Below are 23,282 nucleotides of genomic sequence, written 5' to 3'. Positions count from 1 at the left end.
GAGTATCTACAGATAAAGCAATGATTTTTTATACTGATAAAAATTTGTTTGCTATAGATCACATTAACTGTTTAATTTGGAAAATGTACTATATTTCCTTTTTAGGTATTGTTTTATATTACTTGAGCTATACCTTTGATTTGATTTTAACCTACAAACTTATTCATAATCTTATGGTACATTTTTGTCATTTTATATATGTGTATTATTTGTTTAATTTGGAAAATGTACTATATTTCCTTTTTAGGTATTGTTTTATATTACTTGAGCTATACCTTTGATTTGATTTTAACCTACAAACTTATTCATAATCTTATGGTACATTTTTGTCATTTTATATATGTGTATTATATCTGTTGTATGTAATCATGACTCATTCCACATCCTTGTGATTTATCACAATACGGATTAATTGAATACGAAATAAATAAATAAATAAATAAAATAAATAAAACAAGACTCAGGGAGTAGACAACAGCCCATTAGAACTACTGACAGCCTTGGGAGAGCCAGTCCTGACTCTACCATCTGGTGAGCAAGATGTATGAGACAGGCAAAATTCCTTCAGACTTCAAGAAGAACATAATAATTCAATTCCCAAAGAAAGCAGGTGTTGAAAGATGTGAAAATTACTGAACTATCAGTTCAGTAAGTCACAGCCGCAGAATACTAACGCGAATTCTTTACAGACAAATGGAAAATCTGGTAGAAGCCGACATCGGGGAGGATCAGTTCGGATTCCGTAGAAATGTTGGAACACGTGAGGCAATACTGACCCTATGACTTATCTTAGAAGAAAGATTAAGGAAAGGCAAACCTACATTTCTAGCATTTGTAGACTTAGAGAAAGCCTTTGACAATGATGACTGGAATACTCTCTTTCAAATTCTGAAGGTGGCAGGGGTAAAATACAGGGGGCAAAAGCCAGTTTACAATTTGTACAGAAAGCAGATGGCAGTTATAAGTGTTGAGGGGCATGAAAGGGAAGCAGTGGTTGGGAACGGAGGAAGCAGGGTTGTATCCTATCTCTGATGTTATTCACTCTGTATATTGAGCAAGCAGTAAAGGAAACAAAAGAAAACTTCAGAGTAGGACTCAAAATCCATGTAGTAGAAATAAAAACTTTGAGGTTTGCCGATGACATTGTAATTCTGTCAGAGACAGTAAAGGAACTGGAACAGCAGTTGAACGGAATGCACAGTGTCTTGAAAGGAAGATATAAGATGAAATTCAAAAAAAGCAAAACAAGGATAATGGAATGTAGTCGAATTAATTTGGGTGATGCTGAGGGAGTTAATTAGGAAATGGGACACTTAAAGTAGTGAATGAGTTTGCTATTTGGGGAGCAAAATAACTGATGATGGTCACAGAAGAGAGCATATAAAATTAGAATGACAATGGTGAGGAAAGCATTTCTGAAGAAGAGAAATTTGTTGACTTCGAGTATAGATTTAAGTGTCATGAAGTCGATTCTGAAAGTATTAGTATGGAGTGCAGCCATGTATGGAAGTGAAACATGGACAATAAATAGTTTGGACAGGAAGAGAATAGAAGTTTTTGAAATGTGGTGCTACAGAAGAATGCTGAAGATTAGATGGGTAGATCACATAGCTAATGAGGAGGTATTGAATAGAATTGGGGAGAAGAGGAGTTTGTGGCACAACGTGACTAGAAGAAGGGATTGGTTGGTAGGAAATGTTCTGAGGCATCAAGGGATCACTAATTTAGTACTGGAGGACAGCGTGGAGGGTAAAACTCATAGAGGGAGACCAAGAGATGAATACACTAAGCAGAATACCTACAGAAGGATGTAGGCTGCAGTAGCTACTGGGATATGAAGAAGCTTGCACAGGATAGATTAGCATGGAGAGATGCATCAAACCAGTTTCAGGACTGAAGACCACAACAACAACAACAACAATTTGGACTACATTCTTAAGTTCCTATTATAAAGTAAAATTAGATTGTATACTGTTGTGTTGGACTACCAATTGCTATGCATGTAATTACATGTTTCACACAAATAAATTACAAATTGCAAATTATTGAGAAACAAATGTTGAGATCAGTCCATGTGGATGAATTTGTTACCCTGATAAGTGTTATCTAAGAATACATTCTTAATAAAACTATTTGAATCTTACAATATTATAAAAAGGATAATTGTTATTTGCCATATAGAAGAGATGCTGAGTAACAGATAAGAACAACAAAAAACTGTCAGAAAGTGAACTATCAGCCAACAAGGCCTTTGTTGAAAATGGAAAAAACACACACACACACACACACACACACACACACACACACACACACAAACACAAATGCATTTCACTCACCCAACATGTGTGAGTGAGTTAAGTTTGCTTTTGTGTATGTGTGTCCGTGTGTGTGTTGTCTATTTTCAATGAAGGCCTTGTTGGCTGAAAGCTCATTTTCTGACTGTATTTTTGCTGTGCCTATTTGTGACTCAGCATCTCCTCTATATGGTGAGTTGCAACTACCCTTTTCAGAATATTGTTACATTCCATCCTGGATTTACCATTATTTAAGCCTTACCTGTATGGCAGCAATCCCAACAAAACAGTTGACAATATTGTCAAATACTGATTCATCTGCTGTTGTTATTATATTGATTAAATCAATACCCAGTGGTTCTAGTGTTGCATGACACTTCCTAATTGATTCTGCAAATATTGGCAACTTCATCAGTTGTGAACCCATCTGTGCCCACTGGCTGCCCATTCCAGAGAATATGAACCAGACAGGACGATTTGCTGTTGTACAGAACTGAAAAAAGAGATAAGTGACAAATACAGGTATTTCAACAATATATTCAACAAATTGCAAGTATAATCCACACAAAGTCATTCTTGTTTGAATAACAGTTGTTGATAAATCTAAGAGTATTAATATTTCTTTGCAGTGTAACAAGACATTCTAGAATTTTCTGCAATAAGAAAAACTGAAGTAATAAACTAAAGGCATTTTGGTCATGGATGAAGAGGATTTTTTAATGACATAAAAGGCATCAAGATTTGCTTATACAAAACAAACAAACTACTACTGCAAATTTTTCTTGCCCTAAAAGATCCAAAACTGCTGGTCTCACCCTGAAAGAGGAATTCTTCACAGAGGTATAGAGAAAGTAAAGCAAGTAGATACTCTGTTCTATAGATATATTTGTGCATGGGGATATTCAGCTCTTTGCATAGTTGGCTAATGATGCAAAAGACACTGATAACAGCTCACAGTAGTTTCACTGGTCATAAAAAGTTTGATCTTACCGCCCATAGAGACATACAACAGATTTTCTGCAAGGTATTGAAATCTTGTGTAAGCTATTAAACCATTATCAGAATCATTCAATTTAATATTTTCTGAAAGATTTACAGCAGTAAAATCAATTTATAGAACGGTGAATATTGAAATATCCATTACTTAGAGAACTGTCATACTGCTTAAAGACATCAGATTAGTAAAGCAAAGCAGACTTTGCTGATAAATACGTACTGTGTTCCAGGCCTTATGCTGGGGTGAAGTTAATTGTTTTCCTTTGTTCAGGTGTTGGGTCCATGGGCAATAAGGTTACAAGGAGCAACTACTTGCTATTAATATATTCTGCCTACAATTCCATAGGTTCACGGGCTAGAGTTGCTTATTCACTACACATGAGCAGAGCTACTTGTGCTTTCAATAGCATCTCAAATTATTCATACATGTATGAAATTAGGAATCCAACTGATGGCTGAAACAAATGCACCTGAAGCATGTGCTTCTGATACAAAGCTCATCAGAGAGGAAAATATGTCAAAGAAAAAGAGTTGAAGTATTGCTGAGGAACAATTAATTAGTTGTGTAGAAAGATGGAGAGGATTCCATGGTCAAGTAGAAGAGAGTACAAGAATGTAGTGCATGAAATGGGGCATTTTTCAGGCAGAAGAGACGTGACAATAAAGAAACTTTCCAACAGATTAAAACTGCGTGCTGAAATGGGACTTGAGGGAACCTTGCCTTTTGCAGGTGATATCCTTACCAACTGAATTATCAACACATTACCACTCTTCTGTGTCTTACAAAGGTGTTAACAATTTGGGGCAGAGATATTAACAGTATCCAAGTCAGTGCCTTTGTATCACATTCATGTGAGGTGCCGGCTCTAAGTAAACTGGGCACACATTCTGGCAAGCAGACAATAGCCGTACGCATTCTCTGGCATGCACCTCTAAGGACTCATGCAGATCATCAAGCCATCACTTGCTGTCAGTGCATGAAGCCATCAATCATATGCCTTTATAGTTTCAGTACCACAACTTTACATTACTCTCTTGGACTACACTCAAAGAATTCTCTCTGGTGCTGTGGATTTTGTTCACAACAACTTTTGATTCTGCACTTTGGTTCTTCAGCCAATTTTGATTCTGGTTTGGTTACTTTACCAATCGACATCAGCACTCACTGGTCTGCATCCATCTCTGGCATTTTCTGCCACTGTTGTTTCAGTGCTTTAGCCTGTGGGTTCCACAACTTTGTTTGTTCCTTTAGACGAGTCACCACGTGCAAGTGTAAAGTTGTGCCAAGTCCTCACAACCTCAGTAGCTATGGCTGATTGGAGCTTTGCCTGGGATACAGAAGAGAGGTACTACTAAATCTGAAGTTGTGAGAACAGGTCATGAGTCTTGCCTTGGTGGTAACGATAAAAATACTCTACAGTTAAGAGGTTATCTTGAAGTGAAACCAGGAGGAAACTAAACTGGATACAAAGTTTGCACATGAAGATAAACAGGAACATTAACTTTCAGCTGCCCTTTCAGCATTCATGTGTATTACCTCCATTTGATTCTTGTTTTCAAAGAGAGACTTCTCATGAATATCAATTCCAATTTGTCACCTATTTTTTTCTCTCTTCTTGCTATATTCCTTCTGAATCTGCCTCCCTCTTCCTCCTGATCTATGTTTACATTGTACATATTCTCCAGAAGCCATTGCACACGGCTGGATCAAGAACACTTCTTTCAGTCACTGCAAACTCACTTTCCAGATCTATTTGTGCAAAGACAGAGAAATAATGATGTTCTCCAAGAATGCTCCAGTCTCTCTTACCATATCCTTATGGTCCATGTGTCAAGTGCATGAGTCATACAACAATATTATTCCATAAGAAATGTGAAATATTTCTTTGTTAAATTTATTCTTACATGAGGAGATCATTGTCTTACTTCTAATAATTACCATTTTAAGTTCCTGGGGGACCTCCAAATTAGCTTTTTGAACAAACTAAAACATTGTATTCCTTCCTTAATTGCATATTTATTAATACCTTTAGCTTTTTCTTCATATTAACAATGTAAGACTAGCAAATACTGAAGCAAGAATTCAAATAAACTATATGAGATTCTAGTGCAAAGCCATCTCCACAGATGTACTACACCTAGTGGTAGACTTCTCTCAATAAACTGAAGTTATCTATCTATCCCTCTTGCATACAATTTCACACACTGTAACACCTCATGTCACTTCATGGCTGTGTGGCTTGATCAACATGCACAATCATTTTAATCAGAGTTTTGAAATCAACCACAAAGGAACTATTTCATATCAATATTTTACACAAATGTAAAATTTAAAAGATATATTTCCCTCAGCCTGTTCACAACTTCAGTTTATGACTTTATCAAGATGATGAATTAAAATTCTCTTTTTTTTTCTTTAATATAAACTCAGTCACACTTTAGTCTTCATTAGAGTCATACCAAAAATCACACACACTATACTATATTGAGCCCTGCAGGTCAATTTGATAACTTTATTGTTTTGTAGCTGTGTCTGACTAGGATGTATTGCACGACTGCTTCCCTTACTTTATTGCAACACATTTTATTTTTTATGACACCAAAAAGTCCTGGATGGGATGTATATAATGTATTTGTTGCTGGAGCTGTGGAGCTTTGTGGGCACAAAATGTAATTACAGAACAAATTTATTGTATATGTTTACAGCAAAAAAGGCTAAACAGAACTGAGTCAAAGCTCACAACACAAACAAAGCCAAAGGAGAACTAGCCAAACATAGGAGCACCTATGAATAACAAAGCAAGTACATAAATCTTACCATGCCCTCTTGATTTTTACACCCATGATACAAATGAAAAACAAAGTGTTAAATTCAGGATTTTGAACTCAAAGACCAAATCTTCAACACAACTATCATGCTTTGGTGCAGGAAGTAGTTCTGTCAGCACAGTTATTAATGTGTTGTCTGCTGGCACATATTTTAATTACATTGGGTACAAAGACGAATAGAAAATTTTCTGTAAATATGAGTGAAAAGTGGGTTGTATGCTAACTTTTCAGAAGACTGATTGTAGATGAACATCAAGATGTTTGAAAGCTCCCTTGACCACATTTCTTTCACAAATTTTGACAGGTGACTCGCTTTCTTTGCTGTTCATGGATAGGCTCACAAAATCATCTTCTGGTGATAAAACGGCAATGGCTCTCTGCAGTCTCAAACACCATGAGATCACTGCTCCGCGAAAGGTGAATTTATATCCTGTATGTGATCTCACTTCAGTTTTGAAATTTCCCTAAACAGCATCTGTAAAATCTAAGATTCCCTCCTTAATATTGACATTTGTCTGCTTCTTGTCACTCATTGCCTTGAGGTATTTCTGAATTCATTTTTAACAGCTTGCCTATACTGCTATTTTTATCATACTGGCTTAACTTGTTAACTGCATAAGAAGTGCCAGATCAAGTTGAAATGTAGTAAAGTGGTAGTAATGCTGTTTGCTATTATTTCATTTCTTTACATAAACAATTTTTTTCTCTTAATTATTTGATGATAGAAGATCTAACACATTTACTTAAAATGTCAAAATTCCTATTTAAGCAGTACTTTATCAAAATTCATAGTTCATTAAATTATTTAAGTGTTGGTAATCCCAGTGCCATTTTTTCACATAAAACATTTTCTTAAAGATAAAATCTTTAATTGAAATTGTTCTCATGCCATGCAATAATGAAAATGTGGTGAGCAAATAACTGTTTATTCATACCCCTAATTTTACTCTTACAAGTAACCAGTTTACTTTTTCTGAAAATTCACTAACTTAGAAATCATTCATATTTAGAGTTTTGACCCACCTGAAATTTATTTTTTTATTTGAGCTTTTAAGCTTGTTTGTTTCCCAGATTGGACATTAGACTTTTGCTGTCTAATTTTTCTGATCCAGATAGTACATTTGATAATCCAAATAAGCCACTAACTAAGAAGTTGAATGAATTAGAGAAACTAAGAACCTGAGAATTTTATTTGGAAATAATTTAACACCACATAGCTAAACATAGTAATAAACAAATAGTTCATCTAATTTTAATAGTTTCATAATTATTTAACATACAGTTAAACAAAGTCAGTACTGGAATCAACAAAGTAATGCGTCTAATAAATTTGACTGTTATACTGGTACAAAGTAAAATATAATTACCAATTTCACAAATTAGCATTAAGCCAGTTTATATACCTCATTAGACAGCATGTCAGCAGCCTGCTCTTGGTTATCACCCAGGTAACACCTCTCTGACTAAATTTGCCTTAACATCTTGGCATCAGAGTCTGCATCTAACTACCAACTGGTTAATACCTCAATGTCAAAATTGCTCAACCAATATTTCCTTCTCAAAGGGCATGTAAAAGTTGATCCTGTGTTTAATGTATGTGTGACTCATTCTCAGAACTATGCATAACTGACTATTTTTTATTATGAACTGTGATCTGTGGAAGGTTGTTGCATATAGACACGAATCTTTTGTTTGTTATTAACTGCTTACGAAATATGTTGCCACTGACATGGATCACAAAGTGCATATGTTACCCTGGTATTTGTGAAATATTAACATTATGAAAAATTTGTGTTGACAATAATAAATATCCAAACAAGTCAAATTTACTCAGTGGTGTTATGTCCATTATTGTTCAATTTAGTAACAAACACAAACAGTTTCCAGCGTAAGACTACAAGACTAAGATACTTCTGAGGAACTTCAGTCATTGGCTGGGTTAGTAACATTACAAATCAGCTACAGCAATGTTCATCAGAATACCAACCAATTCCCTGAATGGGTATGGTTTTCAACTGGGGCAGCTGTAAGTTTGGTTTGCTTCCAGTAGCCAATAAAACTCTTACCAGGTTGCATTTAATCAATCAGACTTGATTCGACACTCCTCTAATATAGCCACTCTGATATAATGTAATTTAGTTATCTGTAAATTAATGACTCACCTATAGAAGATCAGGGCATGGAGCACAGAAACATGTAACAGAGAACAACATTCACATTAGCTGTCGGGCACTACCTCGTTTTCTAGCAGTTATATACGCACAACCACACAGATACCTAACTGCACATGCAAACTTAGGGGAGTATGTATTTGCATGCCTATGTGATGTGATGTGATGTGATGTGATGTGATGTGATGTGTGTGTGTGTGTGTGTGTGTGTGTGTGTGTGTGTGTGTGTGTGTGTGTGTGTGTGTGTGTGCTACTACTAGAAAAAGAGCTAGTGTCAGAAAGCTAGTGTGAATGGTCTTTTCATATATGTATTTCTGCACTCCACACACTGGTCTGCTATAGGTGAGCAGTTGCCTTTCCCTTTCTTTACATATTGCCCCAGTCAGGAATTTCCATTACTGTTATAATTTTTGTTATCTAATTGATCAGCAGTCAACAACTCGTGGTCTTGTGGTAGTGCTCTAGTTTCCCAAGCACGGGTCTCGGTTTCGATTCCTCGCAGGCTCAGGGATTTTCAATGGGCCTGATATGACAGGGTGTTGTTGTGCTGTCTTCATCATCATCATTCATCCCCATTATGGTTGTAGGAAGGCAAACCACCTCCATTAGGACCTTGCCTAGTATGGCGGTGCGGGTTGTTCTCCTATGCTCTTTCAAGAAGCATGGGACTTCATTTCCAATTGATCAGCGTCTTTGCCCAGATTATACCACATGCCCCCAAAATTCTTGACATCAAATCTGGAAGATAACTCATACTTTATTTGCTTTTCCTAAATAATTAATCAGATGTGGACACTGTCCTTGACTACACACATGGTATACAAATCCGCATTTATTGGTCACAATTCAACAGATTTTTAGAGTTTCCTTAAACATGGCACACCACTGTCTAATGAAGTCCATAAATAGCTTTTTTCAGTTTACACATATTATCAATAGATTTCGCCTTGTTGACTATATGTTTACCATTCTCAACCTTTTTCAGTCCGGCCATACCAATGCAACCATTAGGAAATGCAGTCTGTAATGGGGCACCCTCCTCTAACATTACCTTTATTCAACAAAAGTAATCGATACCACAAATATTTTCAAATGTTATATAAGTTACCATTATGTCAGCTGTTTAATTAAAAGAATTACATGCGATTTTGTATACAATGTATTATATTTCAGGCTAAAATGTATAAAAAGAAATTATTTTATTAGTTTACTACAATCAATATGTATTAACTCTGCATGTTCAGTTAAAATTGCTCTTCTTTTAGAAATATTTGAAATTATAAAACATCTCGTATGCTTAAAATTCCTATTATTAATTGCACAATCTGACGATGTTTATTAAATTTATTTCTGCATTCATTAGCAAAATAATGATATAACTTGGTGAAGAGTATTTTTTTGTCAAGAAAGTTTGTGTACTCTTTCTGTTTTGTAAACTCTTTAGAATATTGTTAGTACTTGCAGAAAGAGTTAGTAGTAGACACGCCTCTGATGTGATCGGATGTGTTTTTATGTTTAGCAATAACAATGTAATTATTGAAAATGAAGTGGCAATTGTAAAGATGGTGGGATATAGAAAAATGTGATATAATAAACACTACTAAAACAGAAATTATGGAGCAGGCTTTACTTAGACATTATCATGTCATTTGTAACCAGTAATGTCAAAAATTTCAGCCTCAAGAACTAATCCATAAACATGATGAACTGGATCTGGTAATGAGAAAAGAAGATAAGTAAAAAGTTTATTTGTAAAATTTACTCCTCTCAAAGCTCATTAAAAGATTATATTTCGAAGAGTGACAGTCAACAGGTGATATGAGGGATGGTAAGATGACAATTGTGGGCATCATCTGGAATCAAATGACTGATAATAAAGTTCTGTCTGTTGCAGAAGAAGGGACAGTGATTTGGGCCATTTGCAGTTTATAATGAATTTCTGATCAAACGAAGAAAGAAGACCAAGAACTGCCCAACAAAGTCGTATCAAGTCACAACTATGACAAGAGATATCAAAAAGGAATGATAAGTACAAACTGTTTGCGAAATTAATTTGTTTGTGAACTCGTGTGATTGTTTCAAAATGGACAGAGACATAGGAAATAGTGATGTAGAAGTGAAAGCTTTGGGACCCAGTCAGGACATGTTTGAACTGAGTGAAAGCATACTCAGCAAAGAAACAGTAAAAACCAATATTTTACAGTTAACTTTTGCAAAACTAGAGGAAATGGAGAGAGATAACAATAGCAAATTTAGTGCAGTTAATGAGCAGTTAACTAAAATAAGGACCGACAATGATAGCAAATTTACTTCATTACAAGGGCAATTAAATGACCTAAAAACCAAAAACAATAGTGAAATGGGTAGGATACAATATCAAATAGACCATGTAAATGTATATATCAAAAAATTTCAGCAGGTCAGGAAAACTATATTTCCAAAAATCACGTTTCAGAGTTAAAAATCAATTGTCAAACGGTTTAAAAAGTGTAAATGAAAAATGTTACGTCTTGGAAAACAAATTTATTGTTTCAGAAAATGAGTTAGTTGCCAAATCTGCAAAACAGACAAAGAATGTTAATGACATCTGAGTTGAACAGAAGGCCACAGCAAGAAGAATGGAACATAACTTTAGTAACTTTGATCAAAAAATTTTAAATTTTGAAAACAAAATGCAAACTCGTGTAAATGTTTTAGATCAAAAAATTTCAGCAGTTCAGGAAAATTGTATTCACAAAAATCTTTACACAGACATTGGTATTGTGTGGTCCAACACTCCAACAAAAGTTTTCCGTCAGACAATTTCCATCCAGTGGATTTTCAGCACCATGGTCGAAAGCTGGACAAGGGAGAATTAAAAGTGAACTTTTGAATGGTACTAATTATAGGAGTAGAGACAGTACTCTGAAAGAATTTTGTAAGAATAAACTTAAGAAATCAACACACCTTGACAAACCATTTGGCGAAATTATATTGACTGATGCACTCAAAAGAAGATTATCAGAAAGGTTGCAGTGGGATTTAGTACCTGGACCTGATGATTATCTTGAACAACTTTTACGATATGTTGAGAAGCTGCATAGGGTAATAGAAAGAAGTATGTACCATAACAATCAGAATGATAAGAGATCACAATGGTAATACAGAATCAGAGATACAGGTAACTTCTATCAGGGTGAAAATGGTAGTAGAGACAGAAATTTTGAAATCAGCAGAATAGGTGTAATGGGGATACTCATGAGGAGTTAATAGAAGAAACAATCATAGAGGTAACTACATGGGAAACAGCAGGCCACCTCAATTAAGGTCCACAGTTTTGGGGCAAGGAAAAAAATAAGCAAAGAACCCCCAGTTTACACTTGCAATTAGATAATAATAACAGTGTTAATAATGTGGCACAGGTATCTGAAGCAGAACAGAAGAAATGTTAATTTCTCATTTATGTTTTGATCAAAAGTTTTGGGGCACTATGTTTAATTATTGTGATGTAGGTATTAATCACAAACCAGAAGGTGAAACTAATGAGAATTTTGACGTAGTATGTACTAATTATTTCTCCTCTTGGCCAGAAAACAGTGTTATTGATGTATGTAAATCAGGTGATGTCTGTACTGGATCCGAAATAAGTTGTATCTTTCACATAGATATGAATGAGAGCTGTCAAATAACTGAGGTTGATAACTCTTGACACTGGTAGCTTATTGCGAATGAATGTCGGTGAGGTAAGTGACTATGATGTTGTTGAGATTTCTGTTGATAATGATGTTGATGAAGTAGTTTCATAAGAATATGATGATGGTGATAATGATAATTATGATGAGTATCAGGTATTTGTGGAGTTTAAGAATAATGAAGTTTCAGAGTTATTTGTGAAAACAGGTAAGGTAAGTGGTGTATGTGATGATGTAAGTCAGAGTCATAGAATACCAGTCCAGCCAAAGCAGTTTTTCATTACTGTCATGCAGAGTATTGGTCCAAACAGTAAAAGTGAGTTATCTGCAAGCCTAGAGAATAAATATGAAACTTTTGGGACCAGATTGATGATAAAATAGATAATGTGCATTCTGAAATAAGTTATCTGTGGTTATTCAAAATTTGTATCCAAATTGGTGGAATGAAGTGAAAGAAGATCTAAGGAGGAAGTGTAATTTAGACAATAATGTATTTTGTGTTCCTTCTGTAATAAATGATGATGGTTATGCTATGGAATCTATTCATTGTGTTCAATCTTTACCTGGCAACATGACTAACAAAAGCAGTGATATGATACCAGTAAAGTAGATAAAACCCTGTAAAGACAGGGTGGATGTAGCAGTTGATGAAATTGAATTTCATCTTTTACATGAAGTGTCTAAAAATAGAGATCATGATTCAGATTTTGGATGTCCTTACATTAAGACTAACACTGATCAGTGGGAAGGTAACAGTTTGACTGAGATGCAGGTAGCACGATTTGTGGTATATCTGAACGAATTAGAGAAAAGATTAAGTGTTGTTGTTGTGATCTTCATTCCAGAGACTGGTTTGATGCAGCTCTCCATGCTAACCTATCCTGTGCAAGCTTCTTCATCTCCCAGTGCCTATCGCAAACTACATCCTTCTTAATCTGCTTAGTGTATTCATCTCTTGGCCACCCTCTACAATTTTTACCCTCCACAATGCTCTCCAATACTAAATTGGTGATACCTTGATGCCTCAGAACGTATCCTACCAACCAATCCCTTCTTCTAGTCAAGTTGTGCCACAAATTTCTCTTCTCTCCAATTCTATTCAATACCTCCTCATTAGTTATGTGACCTACCCATCTAATCTTCAGCATTTTTCTGTAACACCACATTTCAAAAGCTTCTATTCTCATCTTGTCCAAACTATTTATCTTCCATGTTTCAATTCCACACATGGCTACACTCCATAGAAATACTTTCAGAAACGACTTCCTGACTCTTAAATCTATACCCTGCTGGACCAGTTAACTTACAAGAGGTCATAGGTGTTGGGTAATGTATCAAGGACCTGTTAACAACATCAGTGTTGTGACTATGATTTGTAAATTGTTTGTCAAGACTGCCAAAGACTGTGTTATTTCACATAAACATATGTTTTTTCAAGTAGTGGGCTTGACTACCCAGAACATTATGTAACTTGAAATCAGTATGTATTTTTTATCAATGGTAAATGAATCTTCTGGGGTTTTATGTATATAGGTTAGTTTGTATGGACAATTAGCAAATAGTGTGGAGGACATTTACTAGTATAGACAATATAACAAGATGTATACATGTCTGCTTTCATACATAGATTTTGGTTCTCAAGCTACTGGATTACGTCATCATTCAAAACAATTTACGACTCTGTTTACCTGTATTTATCCTGGGTACTGCATTATTGTATCTGATTGGAATTTGAGTTGTGCACAAACTGATGCTTAACTCAGTTTTGGGTACCTCTGGTCATCACGACGGAGTATGTGAACTCAAGGAGAGCGTACGATTATTGATTGAGGCTAGATGCTTCTTACAATTACTCTTTATATATGATTGAACTTATTGATATGCTTATGAACTTTATTCATTTTCTGGTATCAAATCATTTTTTGCCAGTTTGTACTTGGTGTGGTTTTGATTGATTTGGTATTATATTACTACTCATGGTCGAGAATATTCTTCTGGTCTGTACCTGTTGTTGTGAGTGTTTCGAGTTGACTCACTCATCATACATCTAGGCTCTCAATTTTTTCTCTTCCCTTGTGAATATTCTGAAGACATGATTTTATGTATGTAAGCTTACGATTTGTAATTCCAGTAATTTACTTTGTCTCTGTATTTATTTCCATAGTTTAGTGTTGCACTGTTGCAGTTTTGACTTTGCATCAATTGTCTTGTGACAGAATGTTTCACAGATCCGAAAATCTGAATGCCATATCCTCATATATGTATAGATTATGACTTGTATAGTAGACATTTTTCTTATGTTTTCTGTAATATGTTATGTATCAGATAGTTCTATACATCTGTATTCTATCTTTTGGAATCAGTTTGTACAGTCTATCACAAAATATTGTAAACACACTGTTTCCACATTTTGTGAGGGGGATATTGTAAAGGGACACCCTCTCCTAAAATTACCTTTATTCAACGGAAGTAATCGAGACCAAACATATTTTCAAATCTTGTGTAGGTTAATATTATCTCAGCTGTTTATCTAGAAGAATTTCATATGATTTTGTATACAATGTATTATATTTAAGGCTAAAATCTATAAAAAGAAATTATTTTATTACTTTATTGCAATAGATATGTATTAACTCTGTATGTACAGTTAATGTTACTCTTCTTTTAGAAATATTAGAAATTATGAAATATTTGGCACATCTTAAAACTCCTATTATTAATTGCACACTCTGATGAAATTTATTAAATTTATTTCTGGATTCATTTACAGAATAATGCTATAACTTGGTGAAGATTCTTCTTTTGTCAAAAAAGTTTGTAAACTCTCTTTGTTTTGTAAACTCTTCCAAATATTGTTAGTATCGCAGAATGAGTTAGTAGTGGGCATGCCTTTGATGTGATCAGATGTGGTTTTTGGCAATAACAATGTAATTTTTGAAAATGAAGGGGCAGTTGTAAAGACGGTGTGATATAGAAAAATGTGATATAATAAACACTACTAAAACATAAATTATGGAGTAGGCTTACTTAGATATTATCATGTCATTTGGAACCTTCAATGTCAAAAACTATGGCCTCAAGAATCAACCCCCAGACATGACAAACTAGAGCCAACAATGAGAAAAGAAGATAAGTTAAAGGTTTATTTGCATATATTACTCCTCTTGAAGCTTATTAAAAGATTATATTTTGAAGAGTGACAATCAACAGGTGATGTGAGGGAGGATAAGATTACAAATCATTATATCCAAATATCAGATATGAAAGTCAAGTCTGACTGATGGAGCCATGAGTAGTCTAAATGACAATGATTATCCCTGAAACTAGGGCAAACTTTCCCATGAGGCCAGTTGTCAGATGTTGGTTGAACCCCATGCAACAATTCTTGCTTTTTTGGCTAATGACCTGCTCCCATTTACATGGCTTCAATCTACTCTTGATGATCCGGCCCATTTACTACATCACTGATGTTCACTTCTGTCACTCTTGCACTGAAGCTGATATCATGAATAAAAGTTTCTTTTCTATCAATCAGTGGTGAGACTGTTGGGACTGGCTGTTGGTTGGATATACCATTCAAAGAATTATCATCCTCATCCTAGAATAAATTGTTGTCAAAGACTTGTTCTTGGTGTGCATTGATTGTTATACATCTGGGTGGATGCCCTCTTCTGCCAGATCATGCTAACTTTAGTCTCCTGGGCCCACATTTTGTTGTGGTGCTGACATTTTCAGGTGCAGGTAGAACCCCATCATCAAAGCCACAGAATGGTTCATCATAGTTTTTGTGGCTCAAATTTAACATTTGGATAAATTTTAGAATCTCTTTCCTCAAAGTTCAGTTTGGTCACTTCTTCTTAGTGTTGTCTACATAGAAATTAACAAAAGTCTTCTTGGGTACAGGAAAGTCATGATCAAGGGACTTCACTTCTCTTGAAATGTGTATCCAGCAATCTTTTGGTATCCACATTCAACAGGCTTTGTGACAGTCAGAATAACTTTCAGAAGTTCTTTGTTTACCATTACAACTAAATTTACTTTTGTTCACTGATTTGTCCAGCATGACAACCTACTGACAAAACACTTGAAAATGAGACATGACAAGTGTTCTTTTCACCTACTTCTTTCTGGACATAGTTCACTGTGTAGTGGCTTCAGTATAAAATAGTAACAGTAGTCTTTATCCATGGCAACATCAATTATGGTTCTCTTTTTCTGTGAATCTGTTTGTTGTGGCATGTATGGAACCATTGGACATCCTGAGAATGGGATTTAATCTTGTGACCAGTCTGATATTCTGTCAGATTACTGAAATCTGTAAACCTGTCAGCTACCCAGCCTTACTTACTAAGTAAATACACTTAATGCCAACTGCAGTGGTCATCTGTGGCAGTCACAAAAAACCTTGCATGACTTTGAGATGTTTCCTTTGTTGATCTACAAAAGTCAGAGTGGATTAATTCCAGAAGTTTGTTTGACGTTGTATATTGGTTGGTGGAAGGAAGTAATATGATCTTTCCTTTAAGGCAAGTATCATGGTTTGTGAATATATGTAGCCCAACTGAGAATGCTAGTGCTAAATTTCTATATAACTTTGTATCATCATCTATTCAGTAATGACACTCATCTTTGGAGGATTTCCTTGTAAATAAAACAAGTTACCAATTCTTTTTACAGTGGCTTTAGCTTTGGTTTTAAAATCTCATATAACTGCATGTTTTTTGTCAAAGGCCATTGTGCAGCTGTTGCTCACAGCATTTTTCCACTGAAATGACTTTGGTTCTAAAATTTGGAAAGCTTAAAGAGTTTTTCAGCATTATGGAGTTGTCAGCACTGTTAAACCAAGAGATTTCGGTATCACTTTTAGCATCTACTTACATAGCACTGTTTTCTATGAGCATAAAATGTTCAAGCATTTCAAGAGTGTTCCCAGGATCTTACATTTTACTCATTTTAGTTTCACACAGAATAGTTTTGAGATTTTACAACAAATGACTCTGGGTATAAATGTTACAAGTCAAAGTCCATTAAATATTCTGCCTATCTTCAAACTTGAACTGAACTGGCACATCTGTCTGTTTGATCCACCACACTTGTCTAAAATGACACTTAGTAACAAAAAGAGACAAAGCTATTGGTACAAGGATAAAATGATATAGCAATGCTACCTCCAATCATTTATCAGATCACCATCCTTAGATATTTACCATCATGTATTACTATGCATTCTTTTGCTTCATGTGGCTAAAATGATATTTTACTTCACTCACCTCAGTTTCCCTTTTTGTTTCTCCTTGTGTCAAAATTGTGTATCCTCTGTGCATATAGTTTGGGATGCTTACAGCATAAATATCATGTAATAATTTAATATATTCTTTGTCCAGCGGCATTGACTCCACCTAAAAATAATATCCAATTCACTTTCAGTAATTCATCTTAGTGTAGAAGAACAGGAGCAACACACAGTACACAAAGTCACTGTTACCTCTCTTTAACTGTAAAAATGATACCCTACACAGTATGACATTAAATTTAAGGATCACTTCATGTTTCCTGGGGCATTGGTATTGAGACATACTACTGAAAAACATCAATGTCATATTCAGTAAGCAACATGTAGAGAAGACATTATCTGGTATGCTACTTACATGCTGCGGAGAAGACATTATCTGGTTTGCTACAAAGAAAGCTTGAACAATCTCTGTAACTGAATTTCCCTTTTCAGATACAATGGACAGCTACTATTTAAAAAATGTATAACTTTCCTTTGTAGATTGTCCTGCTCATTTGGTCACCGGTCTGTGGAACTAGATTTGGTTAGAGTTGAGATGACAGATTAGGAAAAAAATGTGGTGACCAGCAGGAAGTTTGTATTCTTGAACAAGTCCACTGAAATTGTTTAGGTGAAGCAGGTTCTGTTCAACTCTAACTTAGTAAAACACTGGTACATTATTAAATATAAGTAATAATAAAATTACATAAGTGAATGTGGGACAAAATACTGCATTAACTCAGTCCACACACCATGGCAGACCTATCAGTACTGACTGACTGCTATGTCATCCAATCGCATCATTGGATGTGTTATGGAAGGCTATGGGGTCTTCACATTACTCTCCCAGCCATTATCACTTTTTGTGACTTCGACTGCTACTGCTCAGTCAAGTATCTCCTCAACTGACATCATCAGGTTGAGTGGACCCCATGTCTTTACAAATGTCTGCTTGTGTCTGTACATGTGCAGATGGATATGTGTGTGTGTGCGAGTGTATACCTGTCCTGTTTTCCCCCTAAGGTAAGTCTTTCCGCTCCTGGGATTGGAATGACTCCTTACCTTCTCCCTAAAACCCACATCCTTTTGTCTTTCCATCTTTCCTGACAAAGCAACCATTGGTTGTGAAAGCTTGAATTTTGTTTGTGTGTTTGTGTTTGTTTGTGTGTCTATCAACATGCCAATGCTTTCGTTTGGTAAGTTACATCATCTTTGTTTTTAGATATATTTTTCCCACGTGGAATGTTTCCCTCTATTATATTCATATAATGTTAAAATATTTATGTGCATTACCTCAAAATCTAATAAAATTGGTAATTTTTTATACAGAAGGCTATGGACTGCTGTGTTATTAAGGTTAAATTACGTGTTTTGTTCATATTGGTAGCACTGTCAAAAACAGTATCGTATGGTTTCATAGTATAAATACACATTGTATGTCAAAGTGCTAACGTTTTTCTGGGGAAAAGTGATGAGTAGATTGGTAAATCTCTCAAAAATTAAAGTATGATGCCAAAACGAAGTGTTTTTAAGAAACATGGATTTCATGGTAATAGATTTTTGATTAAAGGAAAACATTGTGTTCAACAAGTGGCATGTGATGTTACAGACAATGAAATACAGACAAACTTGTCAGTATCTAGAGTAACACCCATTAGTGCTTCGAAGATTAAAATAAGACATTGCCATGCACAGTCTTCTCAAAATGAAAGTGATGTAAATGGTAGGTTATGTTATATTCTGATAGATTTACACATCCTAACAAGTGTGTTAGGTGAATGTGTGTGTTGTAAAATATCTTGAGGGCCAGTTAGTTTGCATGAAAACAGTGAGGTATCAAATGGACTAACCAGGAAACTTATCATTAATTGTGCCAATTGTAAATATACTCATCCATTTTGGAATTCTGATAAGTGTAAAGATAATTATTTTGACATAAATGTTAGGTGGTTTTATGGATTGAGGGCTACTGGCAAAAGGACACACCGCAGCAGAAACAATGTGTGCCTTGATGAATATGCCATGCCCACCTTGTAAAATCGACAAGTATGCAGGAATTATTGGAGCTGCTGTGGAATCTGTTGCATGTGAGTCAATGAAGGGTGCTGCAAACAAAGCTGTTGAAATAAATGATAGTATGACTGGCATACCAGTAGCTTTTGGTGGCACTTGGCAGAAGCACGGCTACAGTTCTAAGAATTCTGTTGCTTCAGTGACCAGTGTGGATACTGGAAAAGTAATATATTTCCAGATTTTAACCAAACATTGTTATGAGTGTAAATCAGGGAATGAAGAAGGGCATATCTGTGACAGAAATTATGAAGGAACAAGTGGTGGTGTGGAGGCCTCTACAGCTACTGAAATTTTTAGTCGATCTGTGAATGAAAGGGGAGTGTGTTACATTAAGTTCTTAGGTGATGGAGACTCAAAAGGATATAACAGTGTAGTAGCTGCTCAGCCCTATGGTGAGAAGATTATCACAAAACTGGAATGTGTTCGTCATGTCCAGAAGAGGATGGGCACCAAGTTGAGAAAGTAGAAAGAAAGTTTGAGAGACAAGACAGTTTCTATTGGTAAAACCATAAGAGGCAGACTGACTGAAAAAATGATTGATGACCTACAGCAGTATTATGGGACGGCCATTAGAAATAATACTGAGGATTTGTTAAAAATGAAGCAGGCAGTATGAGCTACCTTCTTCCACAGACTGTCAACTGATGAAACAGCAGTACACCACCTTTGCCCTCCAAGACCTGATTCATGGTGCAATTACCGCAATGCCCAGTACTCAAACAATTAATACAGCCATAAACATTCCATCCCAGCAGTAGTCATGGATATGATAAAACCTTTTTACAGAGACTTGGCAAATCCTGAGTTACTGAAGAAGTGTCTGCATTGTCAGACTCAAAATCCCAATGAGTCGATCAGTAGTCTTATATGGACTCACTTACCAAAAAATGTTTTTGTTGGAGTGAAGATATTAAAATGGGGGGTCAGTGATGCTGTTATTGCTTTTAATGAGGGCAACACTGGTAGGGTGCAAGTGCTACAGCATATGGGAACTAATCCTGGAGCAAACTGCATCAGAGAACTTGAACGGATTGACAAGGTTTGCATTGATAAAGCACAGTATACACCACAGTTGGCCACTAGAGAGTACTGAAAGAAGAAAAGAAGAAAAAAACTTGGAAAAATATCAAGGGTATGATATACAGTATGGTGCAGGGTGCTTCTGAGTGATGAAAAATAAAAAGTTAAGCATGTATTAAGTGAGTTACCGTCTTTTGAAACTTTAGAAGCCATTCCTGAAAATTTACTTTTTCTGCTGCATTTTTCCCTAAATATCAGAAACCACTTTGAATAGAGTATTCAGATTTTCAGGGAGTAATACCATACATATCTTGCGTCTACTGAACTAAAAGAAGAACATAATGTTATGCATAATTAAAATTATTTAGGATAACGTACAAAAAAATTACACAAAATTTTAACCATGTAATTAAAAAATTGTATTTCCAAAAGCAGTCGCTCAAATGCAATTATTGTAGTTCAGTAGACTCAGAACATACAGTTTAATGTCCTGTAAAAGTTTCATGTCAATGGCTACAGTGGTTCCTGAAATACAGGGAAGCCAAGTCACTAAACTTAACATTGTCGAGATAGGGCGTTCCAACTCCCCTTAACTTCCACTTCTTCAATGACAGGATTATCTGTCACATTACCAATACCCCAACCTACTTCAGGGGAGAAATATAGATAACTCCTACTAAATCAAAAATGATTAATGACATCTCTACACCATTTACAGCGAAATCTCCATAAATTAAAACTACTATCCAAGCTCCTTCAGCAAAGAAACTTATATGACTAATACTAAATTATAAATGGTGAACAGCATTTCTGGATCAATTTTTCTGTGAGATTCCTTCACATAATTTACATCAAAATCTGCATAGGTTGTACTCCGATTTGCTGTGGTTATTAAACTTTGTAATGCATTTTATTTTGTCTAAAGAATGTTGGGGTATTGTGTCAACAACAAATTGTTCAAAACTATGAGCAGTCACTTAACAGGAGAGCAATTATGAAGAATAAAACAGCTCCAACTGTAACTGATTTGTTTTACCATCCACATTCCCTTTGGAAGACCCAGGTGCAAAACCTGCCCCATTCACCAACACAGCACATCTACTCTGGTCCTGTTGCAACTTATACTATCCCACCAGAGACAGGGCAAACTGTGAAAGCAACCATGTCATATAGATGCTCTGCTGCAATTTCTGCACAGCATTTTAAGTGGTCATGGCCACCAACCTGCTGTCCATCAGAATGAATGGCTACTGCCAAACATTGGCCAAGAGCAGAGTTGACAACCTATCTGCGGAACACACTTCTAGGCACAACATGCTTGATTTCAGTGGCTGCTTCACAGTCCATGCAACTGGATCCCATGGGAGTTATCTTTGCAACACATCCTTCATTCCTGTAATCCTCCTGTCCTCAATCTCACACTGACTCACTCACCTGCAACCTCTGTCTATCAAGCTGCCCTAACTCTATCCTGTCAGTCCCTCCAAATCCATGCCTCCACTCAACTGTCTTTCTACACCACATGAACTCACCTTTTCTGTTGCTCCTGCACCTGCAGCCTCTCCCTCCTGCATTCCTAACCCATCGTCTGCTGCCTCACTTAGAGTCCCAGATCCCACTCCTTAATCCCCCTCCCACTTTCCGTCTCTACACACCCAGTCTGGCACAGCCCTCCACCCCAGTCCACCTGCCAAATTGCAGTCCTGGTACTGGTTTTTCAGCCAGCATAACACAGCTGCACAGGTTGCAATATGTGCACTCTAGCTCATTAAAGGATTCATACAAAAGCTAGCAAAGTTTTCATTCTGTTTTGTATGCATGGCAGTGACACAATGCTTCTACTATTCAGTGAGTGGTCCTCTTTACTCACTAATTATTTAAATTCTCCCAGAACTTTCCCTACTACATTTTGTTTCAATATTTTATAGGGCAATTTTCAATACAAAATAATCTTATTGAGGTTAGAAACTGGCTGTGGGAAGTTAAAAAATACACTTATGACTGAGGATGTTTTGTTCTTCATTATTATTTTAAAGGTGTAGACAGGCCTTCCAGTGTGGAGAGATTGATCTAAAAAAATGTGCATTGTCATATATTGGGTGAACTATTAAGATGCTTTATTGTACATGAACAGGACAACACAACATTAGCATAGAAGTATATCTATCTGCTGTTAATATCTATCTGTCTATTTACAGCTATATTATATGAGTATGATGGATTGAATTCATTTTTATTACTTTTGATAGTATTTTATTCAGTCCTTCTTCTGTTCTGCTTGACATAGTCACAAGTCGTGGTAAATCATCTTCAATTGTTGGGTTTTTGTGATCATAGGATTTCAGAACTGCATGGCCATAATTTCCATCAATTCCCCTACTGGTGACAGCTGCCAGTCCACCTTCCCATGGTGTACTCTCTGTCACTACCTGTAAAGTGTTAATACTATGAAAAATTTTCAAATAAATTCTCGTTGTACTCTGTTAAATAGATTAAACAACATAATGAAAAATCCATTATAATACTGGATATAAACTTCTACAGATGATGAATAACACATTGTTCCAATGCTTAAGGAGGATAAACAAGTGTGAAATTATGAATTCTGTTGCCTGTACCAAGCTACAACTCATTTAAGACATTATAATGCTACCTCTATCATATAACTACTAAAAAATACACCTTTGTAATGGAATAATGAATACCATAAATACAGGCACATGCATATGTAAACCGATGTCTGGGCAAAAAGGGAGGGCCGTTAGGAGTGAATGATGGCAATACTCTGTTGCTAGTATGAAGCTATAACTCATTTAAAATACAAACACATGCGTAAAGCAGAGATTCTTCAGACAGCTGCAGACAAAAATAGCTGCAAGTTGGAAGAGTGGATGAGGAGGCGTGGGAAAATAGAATAGAGGAAGACTGTTGACCAAACAATAGCAAATCACATCAT

General features: G+C 35.7%; 1 protein-coding gene across 1 annotated transcript in view; it reads right to left on the bottom strand.

Moving 5' to 3' along the window:
• Positions 1-23,282, bottom strand: part of LOC126483828 (fatty acid synthase-like) — a 394,620-nt gene that overhangs the window by 258,574 nt on the left and 112,764 nt on the right. Inside the window, exons 8-10 of the mRNA XM_050107027.1 lie at positions 22,567-22,755; positions 17,232-17,360; positions 2,557-2,787 (exon numbers count right to left, since the gene is read on the bottom strand). Coding sequence (XP_049962984.1) covers positions 2,557-2,787; positions 17,232-17,360; positions 22,567-22,755 — 549 coding nt within the window. The remainder of the gene's footprint in view (positions 1-2,556; positions 2,788-17,231; positions 17,361-22,566; positions 22,756-23,282) is intronic.

Source organism: Schistocerca serialis, chromosome 6 (genome assembly GCF_023864345.2).
Source record: "Schistocerca serialis cubense isolate TAMUIC-IGC-003099 chromosome 6, iqSchSeri2.2, whole genome shotgun sequence".
In the NCBI taxonomy this organism is placed as follows: Eukaryota; Metazoa; Arthropoda; class Insecta; order Orthoptera; family Acrididae; genus Schistocerca; species Schistocerca serialis.
This window is presented reverse-complemented; position numbering and strand designations above follow the sequence as displayed.